General features: G+C 50.6%; 1 protein-coding gene across 1 annotated transcript in view; it reads left to right on the top strand.

The window, feature by feature from the left end:
- Positions 1-13,718, top strand: part of ERN1 (endoplasmic reticulum to nucleus signaling 1) — an 80,520-nt gene that overhangs the window by 64,466 nt on the left and 2,336 nt on the right. The window contains 9 exon segments of the mRNA XM_007456805.1: positions 1-33; positions 2,702-2,893; positions 5,059-5,329; positions 6,079-6,169; positions 6,434-6,623; positions 7,686-7,785; positions 8,018-8,217; positions 11,716-11,863; positions 12,942-13,069. The exon segment at positions 1-33 is cut by the window's left edge and continues 10 nt beyond it. Coding sequence (XP_007456867.1) covers positions 1-33; positions 2,702-2,893; positions 5,059-5,329; positions 6,079-6,169; positions 6,434-6,623; positions 7,686-7,785; positions 8,018-8,217; positions 11,716-11,863; positions 12,942-13,069 — 1,353 coding nt within the window.

The raw sequence follows: 13,718 nt of genomic DNA, 5'->3' as shown, positions 1-13,718 counted from the left end.
CCTGCTGACTCAGAGAAAAAGAGCTTTGAGGAGGTGAGTGGGGAAGTGGACAGTCAATTGGTGGCCCCTCGTGTCAGGTGCTGGGGGATAAGGCATTTGTCCTGCCTTTATAAATTTATTTATTTATTTATTTATTTATTTATTTTTATTTATGTTTGGCCGCGTTGAGTCTTTGTTGGTGCGCGCGGGCTTTCTCTAGTTGCGGCGAGTAGGGGCTACTCTTCATTGCGGTGTGCAGGCTTCTCATTGCGGTGGCTTCTCTTGTGGAGCATGGGCTCTAGGCATGCAGGCTTCAGTAATTGTGTCTCGCGGGCTCTAGAGTGCAGGCTCAGTAGTCGTGGCGCACGGGCTTCGTTGCTCTGTGGCATGTGGGATCTTCCCGGACCAGGGATCGAACCTGTGTCCCCTGCATTGGCAGGCGGATTCTTAACCACTGAACCACCGGGGAAGCCCTGTCCTGCCTTTAGAGCCTGCAGTCCACTCAGGAGGGGAGAGTGGTGCACGGGAATCCACAGCAAACAAAGTGCTGAGGACTGACGGGGAGGAAGGGGGCTTCCGGGAGGCTGTGGGAGAGGCAGGGGGCACTGGAAGGGAGCATGCAGAGGTAAAGGCCTGGAGGGGCGCTAACCCTGCATGTCCAGCTCTGGGGCTGAGGAGACAGCCTGACTGCATCCAAGGGTGTCCAGTGGGGAACGGGGGGCAGGGGCTGGGATCACACGGCTACAGAGGAACCGTATTCCAAGCCGGGCAGCAAGCCAAGAGTTGACAAAGAGAGCAGGTGGGGAGACTGAGGTTTTCTGAAGCCAGGCATGGCCTGTTGAAAGTGGCCTGCTTGGCGGGGACCCAGGGCACCCACAGAATGGGTGTGGAGTAGCAGGGAGGCCCTGGCCCAGGCCGCCCTCCTGAGCCCCGGGAGACAGCCTGCCATCAGGGTCTCAGCTGGAGGCAGACGGCCAGCCAGGCTAGCATGATTTGAGGGGAGTTTTCGTTCACACTGTGGGCAGTTCTGGGGTTCTCTGAGTGTACTTGGGCCTGAAGTGTGTGGGGAGGGAGTGGATCGGGCCCCAGACCAGGAGCCTGGAGCTTCAGATGAGACGTGCGGCAGCCCCACAGAACTCCAGGTCTGTCTCATCTGCTGGTGTCCTTGCCGGAAACTGGGGGCAGGGAGCCCATCGCTTTGCCCAGGTGGGGCACAGAGCCTTCTGGGGCACAGAGCAGGTGGGGAGGCTGGAGGGTGGCTGTGGGAGCTGGGCTGGGGATCTGACCATTCGGGCTTGGCGGCTCCTGCAGCCCTGCCGTGGGGTCCCAGCCTGAGAAGAGGCTGTGGGCAGGGTCAGAGGACCAGGGGAGCGGCTGGCTGATGTGAGGGCTGTGATGGCGTCGGATTCACGTTAGAGATTTAGATTTTATCCAGAGAGAAAGGAGAAGAAAATCACATGAATGTTTAAGATTCCAGGGTGCGCTGAGTTGTCCCTCATCTCTGGAGGGAGCCAGGTTGGAGATAGCACTGGCGCCCTAAAATCTTGATCTGATTTTGATCTGATTAAAGCCAAGCGTATTTGTTATTGAACACTTAGAAAATAATAAAAGTTTAAAGAAGAAAATTAAACAATACCCGTAACTGAACACCCAGAGATGGCTGTAGTTGAGATTTTCCTGTTTCATCGTTCAATTTTGAACAGAGTCCTTTAAAAGTCCATGAAAATTCTCTGAGGTGCATTTATCTGGTAATAAGACTAACTTTTTAAAACAAACACACGTGAGCAAATGTAACTAAATGAGTGTTGTCTCTGGTCACGTGCTCAGCAAACATTCCTCAGCTGCCACCAGCCACAGGCCCCCCCCCCCACGCCCTGTGGGAGGGGCTGCAGGAGGGGGAGGCAGGGTACTGTGTTAGTCTGGGGGGTAAGAACTGTGAGCGTGTGGGATGCCAAGGAGGCTGTGTGTCCATTTCACCAGGCAAGTGATAATGGCACACCTGGAACAGTAGATGTTTGAGAACAAATCAATGCATTTTTCTTGAAGTCCTAGAGATTCTGAGGTGCTTCGGCAGAAGCTCCACTTTATCTGAGTTAATTTGGGGCTCTAACAGAGGGTTCTGATGCTTTTTAAAAACTTTGAAAAAAAAAAACAACTTTGAAAAATAGTGGACTGTTTGAATACATGATTTTGTGTTTGGAGTTGCACTTTACAAGCAACGTAAGAAAGCTGCTTTATTACTTTATAGCTTTGTGTGCGCGCGCGCACGTGTGTGTGTGTGTGTGTGTGTGTGTGTGTGTGCGGTTTTCCTTTTTAATGTGAAATGCTGTGACCAAATTGACTACCAATCTTCCGCCAGACTTGTTACCTATGATTTCAGAGTTCCCCCAAACATCAAATCTACCACGAAAGGATGTTTTTGCCTTTAATAAGGATTTTCAAAAGGATATAGTATCTGAAGGCACTTTCAAAAGTGTTTCTCTAAAAACCGTTTTTGAGTAATGATACTATCACTGCAAGAGTGCATAGCCACTCAAGGCAGTTGCTTTGAAAAAGGCAACAATTATCTAGTTTTGTGGTCTTTGGGTGGGCTTTAAAAAAATCCAACATGTTTCACAGCATAGTCATTCCTCGTAAATAGTCATTGCCTCTCTTTGTTGTTTGGCTCATTTATATCTGACTAGAAATTTTGCAGTAATGTCGCCACTCTCTCCCATGCAAGGTTATCGACCTGGTTGACCAGACTTCAGAAAATGCACCTACCACAGTTTCTCCAGATGTGGAAGAGAAGTTCGCTCATGCCCCCCCCAGGCCCGAGGCCCCCGTGGACTCCATGCTCAAGGACATGGCCACCATCATCCTGAGCACCTTCCTGCTCATTGGCTGGGTGGCCTTCATCATCACCTACCCCCTGGTAAAGCTCCACTCCTTCCCTTTCCCCTCCCACGTGTTTCTGAACCTTTGCCCACCACCCGATGTTAGTGAGGTCCAGACAAAGGCGGCAAAGAAGCAAATACATTTCTTTTCCCACTTAAAAGTCAATATTGGCTTATCTTCAAAAACATTGTAATTAAAGAGACACTCACTTCTCAGGAAAGGACAATTTTGTACCTACATCTTATAGTTTGACTGTAAAAACTGATTTGGAAACCTTGCTTGCAAATCATTTTAAAAACTGTATTTTCTTTTTTTAAGACTACACATAATACATGAAAATCTGTTATTAAACTTTCCTCCCTTAAAAACCGTCTGTTTAGGGACTTCCCTGGCGGTCCAGTGGTTAAGACTTCGCCTTCCAGTGCAGGGGGTGAGGGTTTGATCCATGGTCAGGGAGCTAAGATCCCACGTGCCTCACAGCCAAAAAAACCGAAACATAAAACAAAAGCAATATAGTAACAAATTCAATAAAGACTTTAAAAATGGTCCACATTAAAAATTTTTTAAATCTTAAAAAAAAAAAAAAGAAACCTGCCTGTTAGAGATATCAGATAGAGTGAGAAAGGTGGCACGGTTATTCCTTTGACTTTCTAGTTGGAAATAAGTGGCTAAAATTACATAGTTGAGTAGGTTGTGGGTTGGATAAAATATTCTGGAGGAATATTCTTTCTTTCTTTCTTTCTTTTTTTTGCCTCACCACACAGCTAAAGCTAACAGTGTCTTAGTTCCCTGACCAGGGATTGAACCTGGGCCCTCGGCAATGAGAGCACAGAGTCCTAACCACTGCACCGCCGGGGAATTCCCTGGAGAAACATTCTTTCATCAAGATGCTTGGAGCATTGAAACCTTACCACCTCAGAACACAAGTGCTCCAAAAGCTCACATCCCCGTGGAGGAATGAGGATGACAAGCCCTTTGTGGCACTTTCCATTTGTCAAAATGTGTCCACCTGCATTGTTTTTTTTTTTTTTAGCTTCACCCAGTTCTTATTCTTATCTGTCCCCTACCCACAAATAAAGAAACTTGACTCTGGGAAGTTAAATAACTTTCCCAAGGTAACTCAGCTAGTAGATGGAATTTCCAGGATTGCAACCCAAGTTGAAAGAAAGAGAGCGAGATCTCTAGAAAACTCCCAGGCGGGTGTTGGCTACACACCCATCCCTGCAGCCACCTTCCCACGCATGGGGTAGTAATTAATAATCACAGGTCGCTGCCATTTCAAACTATGATGGAATGAATTGTACAAACTAAATGAGAAGAGTGTGGGGTGTGGGGAAGGCAGCATGATGAAGTGGGAGTGGGACCTCGGCCAGGCTCCCTGTGTTTCAGCCCCGCTCTGCCACATCCTGGCTGTGCAGCTGTGGGCAGATGGCCAGGTGGCCCCGAGCCCCAGTGGCGTCCCCGCCTCTGCACTGCTGGTGATCTGTGCACCAACCTCTGTCACGTGCACGGCCATGGTAGACAGCAAGCCTGGGTCTTCCTTGTGTCCTCCACACTCTCAGCCACCTGGTACCCATTCTTCCTTTTTGGTTTCACTCTTGCAACAATTCCCAGACTTCTGTGGATTTTTTTTTTTTTTTTTTTCTCTAATGATTAATGATGTTGAGTATTCTTTTATGTGTTTATTGACAGTCGGTATATCTTCTTTGGAGAAATGTCTACTTAGGTCTTTTGCCCCTTTTTGGATTTTTTTTTTTTTTTTTTGGCCGCACCATGGGGCAGGCAGGGTCTTAGCTCCCCGACCAGGGGTTGAACCCGCACCCTTGGCAGTGAAAGTGTGGAGTCCTAACCACTTGACCGCCAGGGAAGTCCCCCAGACTTTCATAAAAGTCCCAGAATTGTAGAGTTGACTGGAACCCCCTCCATCTGGCCCAGCCCTCCACCTCCAGTGGAATCCCTCCTCTGCTGCCCCTGCAGGGCCCCTCCAGTTGGGGGATGGGCTGTACTGGGAAGTCTAACTGGCAGGAAGAGCTCCGATGGCTGACCGCGTTCTGCCCCCTGCGGCCTTCTCACTGGTCTCGTCCTGCCCCGTGGGGTCACCTCGTGTCCCCTCTTCCTCCGCCGCAGGAGCCTGCCCCGTCCCGCCCGCTTGCGCGCTGGGCACTGGGCTGCACTGGCCGGGGTGTGGGTTTCTCTTCCCAGAGCAGACGTCAGCAGCGGCAGCTCCAGCACCAGCAGTTTCAGAAGGAACTGGAGAAGATCCAGCTCCTGCAACAGCAGCAGCTGCCCTTCCACCCACCCGGAGATGTCGCAGCTCAGGACGCCGAGCTCCTGGACTCGTGCGGACAGTACTCGGAGAGCTCAGCCACCAGCAGCCCCAGCACGTCCCCCAGGGTCTCCAACCACTCGCTCCACTCCAGCGGCTCCACCTCCAGGGCTGCCACCAGCCCCTTCCCGGAGCAGGATGACGAGGGTAAAGCGAGTTGCCATTTTGGTGCCGCCTTCTCTTTCGCTGGAGCACGACCTGAGGACCGTAAAGCCCCATGCCCTTCCTGGGGGTCTCCACGGGATTATGAAGTGCTGTTCCCAAGGGTTCACGGAGGTCTCACCCCGCCTTCCCCCCCACTCCGGGGGCTGGGCTTCTGCCCCATCCCGAGGCCTCTCCCCCGCAGAGGGAGCCACCATGGCCCTCCCTCCATCTTGCTGCACAAAGGGCTGAGAGTCGCTGCTGACCAGAGGTGCACTGGCCCTCTGGTTCAAGAGCATCCCTGAGGCCGGCCAGTGGCCACATGTAAAGGTGCAGCTGTTGATCTGCTTTCATCCGGGAGGTGGGCTCAGGCCGGTGGTCAGGGCCGACAGTCTGAGGCGATTGCTCTAGAACTAGTGCAGGAGACCTCAGAGTCCTGAGTCTCAGGCTGGACACTCTGCTACTGGTCTCTCCACTTCACACGTCCCCCGGCACTACCTGCCTGTTTCTGGTGCAGACCTCTGGGTGGATCTGTAGAGAAGCCTTGTCTTCAGGCTTCTGTCCTCACAGCAGTGAAAGTAAAAGCTGGAACAGAGGGCAGGGGCAGGCGAGGAGGTGGCCCTGGGCGTGACTGGGGAGGGGGCCCAGCAGCTCCTGCTTTCCAGGGCCCCTCAGTCTGCGCTCAGGAAGCTTGTAGCCACTCTAGCCTCAACGTTGTTTAGGTTATGTTTGTCCTTTTTTCTGTTCTGTCCCAGATGAGGAAACCAGCATGGTGATGGTTGGGAAAATCTCATTCTGTCCGAAGGACGTCCTGGGCCATGGAGCCGAGGGCACAATTGTGTACCGGTGAGTGGCCTGGAGAGCCCTGAGCCTTCACCACCTCACGCACAAGCTCCCATCGGCTCCAGGGGCACAGTGGGGTTATCGCAGAGACCAGATGGAAGAGTTCCCCACAAAGGGAAGTGATGGCCGCGGGGCCACTGGGCAGTTGGTCAGGGCCCCCCAGGCTGTGAGGCCTTCGAGGCAGATGCTGCAGTCAGGTGGAAGGAGTCCCGCAGGCCCAGGGTTCTCCTGGCGTTTCCACAGACAACCCCGCTCCTCGTCCTGCAGTGGCATGTTTGACAACCGCGACGTGGCCGTCAAGAGGATCCTCCCCGAGTGTTTTAGTTTCGCAGACCGTGAGGTCCAGCTGCTGCGAGAATCAGACGAGCACCCAAACGTGATCCGTTACTTCTGCACCGAGAGGGACCGGCAGTTCCAGTACATCGCCATCGAGCTGTGCGCGGCCACCCTGCAGGAGGTGGGTGGCCCCAGGTCACCGACGGCTCTGCCAGCGCCACCGATGGCTCCCTTCTCCCAGCAGCTCGGGCGCAGTTTTAGGGACTGCCAGTTTACTTATTTTTTAAATTTCTTTTTAGTAACTTTGTTGAGGTTACAATACAACGTATTCGTTTTCAGTGTATGGTTTGATGCATGCTGACAAGGGTATGTACCCATTTTAACCACCAACAGTGGAAATGTAGAGCACTTCCCTCTCCCCAGATTTAGTTGTGTGGTCCCCTCAGCTGCCCGGGGCAGTCTGTGGTTGCAGTTGGTACCTCTCTCCCTCTTGGCCTCCAGGAAACCTGGTCGGTCCTTCCTGCCATCGCCGGTCAGGGCTGGTGTGGGCTAGGAGGATGCTAGTTGATGACTTGAGTCATTAAGATAATCCACTGAACCCCTTTTGCTCAGTTTCCAGGCTGTGCAACTGTGATATTTCAGTATCATTTGGCTTCATTGCGGGCTTACCTGTATGAGGCAGTGAACTTGGGTTTCTTACCCTGTCATCATCTCATTATAAACTAGTAAGCTGGAGCTTTGTTTGTTTGCTTGTTTTAAGTCAGTCTTTCAGGGGAAAAGAAAGTCTGCTGGAAAATACGGATTTGAATGGAGAATATTGTCAGTAAAACTTCCCATTTCTTTGTTAAAATATGATCAGAGAAAACAAGCTGACCCAATACCAAATGTTTATTAAAGCAAAAACCTTCGGGCCAAATTTTTCTAAATAAAATTGAATCACTTAAAAAAAGAGAGAGAGGGCTTCCCTGTTGGCGCAATGGTTGAGAGTCCGCCTGCCAATGCAGGGGACATGGGTTCGTGCCCCGGTCCGGGAAGATCCCACATGCCGCGGAGCGGCTGGGCCCGTGAACCATGGCCGCTGAGCCTGTGCGTCCAGAGCCTGTGCTCCGCACGGGAGAGGCCACAACAGTGAGAGGCCCGCGTACCGCAAAAAAAAAAAAAAGAGAGAGAGAGAGAGAAGGTATGCTGAGGAGCGAAGTCCTGAGGGCCCTGTGCCGTGACCCAGCCCTCGTGTCTCTTGCAGTACGTGGAGCAGAAAGACTTTGCCCACCTTGGCCTGGAGCCCATCACCTTGCTGCAGCAGACCACCTCGGGCCTGGCCCACCTGCACTCCCTCAACATTGGTGAGAAGCCTCCCCTTATCAGGCGGGGGGACAGCTTGCTCAGGCGGGCCTTGCTTCTGTCGAAGCTCTTTGCTGCCTCACGGGGTCCCTGTTGTTGAAGCAAGAGAGGACTTAACACATTTGAGCGCCAGAAACTTTACAGGCAGCAGCGGGTCTGCTGAGAATCTGAGGAGGGCCCATCCCCATCGCAGAAGGAGTCCAAGCACAGGACTAACCTGGAGTTTTGTGTTAGTTCACAGAGACCTGAAGCCACACAACATCCTCCTCTCCATGCCCAGCGCACATGGCAGGATCAAGGCCATGATCTCCGACTTCGGCCTCTGTAAGAAGCTGGCAGTGGGCAGACACAGCTTCAGCCGCCGCTCAGGGGTGCCCGGCACAGAAGGCTGGATCGCCCCGGAGATGCTGAGCGAAGACTGCAAGGAGAACCCCGTGAGTGTAGGCGTGGCTCTGTGAAAACTGCGGAAGCAGCCTCTTGTTCCCAGGGGATTCAGAGCCTCCAGGCCCAGGGGGACGGGCTGGAGCGCTCACTGCCCGAGAGGGACGTTTCTGTAGCGGAGAGCTTCTCCCCCAGCAGCACTCTGCCGGCACTCTAACACTGTCTCCTGTCCAGAGGAATGAAAGGGGTGAATGTAGGCAGTTGTCTGTTTTTTTCCCCCCTACTCTTCCAATACTTCCCCCCACCCCCCGCGATTTTGGGCAACTGGAAAATCAGGACTTGCGTAAGGTGAGCAAACTTCCAGTTTTCATTCTGTTTTTAATTTGTTTTTGTTTTTCCAGCTTTCTATTTTGAGAATTTTTTGACATACAGAAAATTGAGAGCAGTGAATACCTCTGTACCTCTACCTAGATTCAACATTCGTCCGTATTTTTCACTTTCTGTCTGTTCCTGCAACCATTCGAATATGAGTGGCAGGCCTCCCAGCCCTTTACCTTAAACACTTCAGCACACGCCTCCCAAGGACAGGTACATTCTACCTCCTGACCACCTACCCATGCTCACACCTCAGCCATTAATACTGTTTCCATTGATACCTAGTGTTCAATGCATATTCAAGTTTCCCCAGTTGTTCACCAAATGTCTCTTATAGAGCTGGTTTCTGTAAACCAGGACCCAATTAGGTGTGTTTGTTACATGGCGCTTGATTCTGTCTCCTTTCATCAACACAGTTCTCCCAGCTTTCTTGTCCCACGACGGTGGCTCTTTGCAGTTGGGGCACTTCTCTGTAGAATGCCTCACTCGGGATTCGCTCACTCATTTCCTCTTGGTGGTATTTAACTTGCCTGTTCCTTGTATTCCTGTGAACTAGACATAGTTCTAAGGGCTTGACTAGATTCAAGTTAAGTGTTTTCGGTAAGAACAGTCCCAGTCGGGTTGTACCATTACTGCATCCCTAATGGTGATGCCGAGTTGAAGCAGCTGGTGCAGGTGGTGACACTGGCATCTCCCCTTTGTTAGGACTGTGTGGGGTGATACTCTGGCAGAGTGTGAATATCCCATTACCAACAGTCACTCACCTGATGGTTCAGCATCCATTGGCAATCCTTGCCTGAATCACTGCATTCAGTAGAAAGTCTACATTTATTAGCTGACATTTTTCTGTAAAGAAGAACTTTATTTATATTCCTTTTCTCTCTCTCTCTCTCTCTGTGGACTCATGGATTTAAAAAAATAGCAGTATAATCCATTATAGTCCTTATTCATTTTTGTTTGTTTTTGGTTTTGTTCCTGTTCCTTTTGGTACTCAAATTGTTCCAGTTTGGCCAACAGGAGCCCCTTCACGCTGGCTTCTGCATCCTTTTGCTGAGAGCCCAGTCGTGTTTGAGCACCTTGCTTTCTAGCCCAGCAAGACATTGGAGGATTATCTGGCGCTCCCCGATCAGAACTGGATGGGATCAGCCATCCTAAAATAGATTAGATTCAGTGGAGCCTCTTATCCTACTCACTGGGGACCGCAGCTGGTCAGTTAATCAAAAAGGTCAGTTACATGAAAAATCATAAGGAAATACATACACACCTTAAACATTTTATTTTAACTTAAAGTAAGCAATGTGACTCTTTAAGGAAGTCTTTGATGTAAGACAAGATCTTTTTTTTGACTTGGGTGCAACTGAATGGAGTTGTTGGTTTCCTCTCTTGCATGCAGCACACTCACATGCCTTCTGTGACTTCTAGATCGAGACTCAGACATTTCAGACACCTCCTAAGCGATTTGAAAGCAGAATTCTAGCTTTCAGCTATTTATGTCCTGTCGCTTACAGCTGAGTCTCCCACATCTAATTCCACAGCAGTTTTTGTAGCAACTCCCTCGCATTGAGTCTTTCCAAAGATTCAGCTTACCTCAAACTTGGCGGCCCGTGTATTCTATCAGCTTATGGAGTATTTCAACTACAAGGACAAGTGGCAGAAATGAGTTTGGGAAAGAACATAACTGAGCCTAGAGATGAGCCCATAGAGTTGGGGGCAGAGGGGCCCAGCATGTGGGACGCAAGCCCCCAGGGGGCAGCATGAGTGGTAAGGATGCTGGGGAGTCAGGCAGCCTGGGCTGCAGAAAACAGAAAACGGAGAGCATTAACGACACAGTCAGTAGGTGAGAAGTGGCCACCAGGTGAGCGCTTCAGTGGTGGTGGACTTGTTCCTCCTGTGCTGAATCTGTCACCCACCTCAGGAACATTCTGATGCAAGATGACTGGGCTCGGGAATAAGACCTGCATCTTGTCCTGGTTTGTCGCTGTCCAGCAGTGACCCTGGGCTTGTCATTGAGCCTTTCTGTCCGTGTCTTCATCTGGGGATGGTGACATTTGCTCTGCTCACCTCACAGGCCTCTTGTGAAGGGTGTGTTTTCTCCAGTGAGGAAGGTGCTAGAAAGCCTCACGTTGTCTGGTGGAGAATCTGAGTGGTGGGGCCTGACGTGAGGGACCCACGCCGTGCTCGGGAGCCATCCCAGTGCAACACCCCATGTAGACAAGCTAGGCGTCATACACACACATTTCATCTGTAGGCATGGAATGGTTTCACGGGATAAGTGAGACCTGTTATTAGATAACATCAAAGTGAGCTCACTGGAAATTTGTTAACTCATCTTTTTCTGGGACTGTTTTTTTTGTTTGTTTATTTTATTTTATTTTATTTTTTTAAGATCTTTATTGGGGTATAATTGCTTTACAATGGTGTGTTAGTTTCTGCTTTATAACAAAGTGAATCAGTTATACATAAAAATATGTTCTCTGGGACTGTTTTTGAACCAAAAACTCTTTTTTTTTTTTTTGGCCACGCCACGTGGCTTGCGGGATCTTAGTTCCCTGACCAGGGATCAAACCCGCGCCTTCGGCAGTGAAAGTGCGGAGTCCTAACCACTGGACCACCAAGGTATTCCCACCAAAAACTGGTTTTATTTCGTTTATTAACCCAGTGTTAAGACCTGTCATATGTGGGCACCTTGGAAGTCCCGGGGGTACAACACGGAAGCAAACGCACAGAAATTCCTGCCCACGTGGAGTTGCATGCTGGTTGGGTGAAGAATAACTAGCAGCAAGGAGAGAGCGTCCTGTGGGCGAACACTGGTTTGAGCCACCGTTTTCACACTTAACGTGTGCATCTAATCTTCACAACAGCCCCATGGGGTCATCCTCATTTCATGGTCATGGATGCTGAGGCGCAGAGTGACCAAGGGGCTTCCGAGGGCCAGTGGCAGAGCCAGCAGGCATCCCAGGCATTGGGTCCAGAGCCCAGTTCTCCACTGGGACCTCCAGCACTCGTGTGGGACCTGCAGGGCACCCAGCACTGCTCTGAGGCCATCAGAACTTTCAGCCGCTCTCCTAAGGCACCTTCTAGGTGGAAGAACCAGCAGCAACAACCCCTTCCTCTGCTGCTGAGTTAGAATGAGAATTCTCCCCTGAAGGCCTCTGATGCCCCGAGTTTCTTTTCAGACCTACACGGTGGACATCTTTTCTGCGGGCTGCGTCTTTTACTACGTGATATCTGAGGGCAGCCACCCTTTTGGCAAGTCCCTGCAGCGGCAGGCCAACATCCTCCTGGGCGCCTGCAGCCTGGACTGCCTGCACCCTGAGAAGCACGGTGAGCGGGCAGCAGGGATGGGGGGCCTCGGGAGCGGCCCCTGCGGGCGGGGGTGGGACCAGCTCTGACTCCCCAGAGGCCCTTCTTTCCAGCTGCTCGCCCTGTGGGCCTCAGTGAACTGACGACTGGGTCCAGAGCTGGTGGAGGGCTGGGTAGGGTGTCATCGAAGCGCCACCTTCTAAAGCCAAGCAGCTCCCACGTTCCTTCAGGTCACACGATGACCTGTGTGACCTGGGTAAGGCCCCCTTGGGGGACCTCTGTTTTCCAGCTTGTGACTCATGAGGGTTAAATAATCTGAGGTCCCTTCCTGCCCTGACGTTTGGGGAGACGGAAAGGCCATGCTGCATACACTGGGCTCTGGTGTGTGGGCCAGTGGTCAGCGTGTGCGGCCTGGGCTGAGGACAGAGGGGCTGGGTCCTCGCTCTCCAGGCACGCAGGTGACAAGTCTTTCTGCCTGACTTCAGGGTTTCCCGCATTATAATTGGCCCGTGACACCCCACTGTTGCCTTTTGAAAAAATTTAAACTATCTTACTGTTTTGCCCATGGATTAATTTTCCTTATTCCCTGGAGACAAAACAGATTAGCATAAAGGCCCAGAATCCCATTATACAGTGATGAATGACTGCTACTAATACCTTTGTATCTATTATTCTGATCATCTATCTAGACACGTATGCATATTTTTATAAAAATGGGGTTAAATAGTGCATAGTATTTTGCAGCACGCTCGTTTTTAAACTTCATCTTGACTCTCTCTGCGTCCGTCCGCATTCAGCCAGCACGTCATCCTGGTGGCCCACAGTCCAGCGCGTGGAGGCACAATGGTGTCACCCGAGCCTCTGATATCGAGTATTTCCAATCACTCTTTTTCACTAAAAAGAGGACTTTTTAGTGAAAGTTTAGTGCGGGGAGGACTCTCCTTGGCTGAAGTCTTGTGCAAGCTCTTATGTTATTGGATTGAGTTCCTGTCCGTAGAACCTTGAGTCACAGGGCATGCAGACTGTCAGGGTTTTGGGTATTTGCTTGTGGCTTTAGGCTGGTAATAACGAGTCGCATGTTTATTTCCCTCCTTTGTAGAAGACGTTATTGCTCGGGAGTTAATAGAGAAGATGATTGCAATGGATCCTCAGAAGCGCCCGTCAGCGAAGCATGTGCTGAAACACCCGTTTTTCTGGAGCCTAGAAAAGCAGCTCCAGTTCTTCCAGGTGGAGACATTTGTTTTCTTTATCAAAAATTTTCACGTAACCTTTCCAGTTTTTTTTCCAGAAACTACAGCAAAGGACAAAGAATAAAACAAATGACCCCATAATTCTATAACCGAGAGATAACCACAGTTGACATTTTAATATATTTTCTCCATACGGGCAGACCGGGTTTGGCTCCAGACCACCCTGATAAAGCAAATATCGCAATAACGTGAGCCACACGAACGTTTTGGTTTCCCGGTGCATATAAGAGTTCATGTTTACACTATACTGTACTCTAAGTGTGCGATAACATTACATCTGAGGTCAGGTGTCTTCCAGGGACCTTCACACTAGCCAGGTCACTTTGTTGTGTGTGTTGTTGTTGTTTTTTAATATTATTAACATTTTTTGATTAGTGTCCTTTTTATTTACTTATTTATTTGGCTGCGCCAGGTCTTAGTTTGGCACGCGGGTTCCCTGGTCTCAGCATGTGGGTTCTTTAGTTGCGGCACGTGAACTCTTAGTTTCGGCATGCGTGTCGGATCTAGTTCCCCAACCAGGGATCGAACCCGGGCTTCCTGCATTGGGAGCGCAGAGTCTTAGCCACTGGACCATCAGGGAAGTCCCTATCCAGGTCACTTTGATGATCACAAGATGTAGAGCAGGA

Source organism: Lipotes vexillifer, unplaced genomic scaffold (genome assembly GCF_000442215.2).
Source record: "Lipotes vexillifer unplaced genomic scaffold, Lipotes_vexillifer_v1.1 scaffold299, whole genome shotgun sequence".
NCBI classification, from domain to species: domain Eukaryota; kingdom Metazoa; phylum Chordata; class Mammalia; order Artiodactyla; family Lipotidae; genus Lipotes; species Lipotes vexillifer.
The sequence above is the reverse complement of the archived record's forward strand: the minus strand, read 5'-3'. Positions and strand labels throughout refer to the sequence as shown.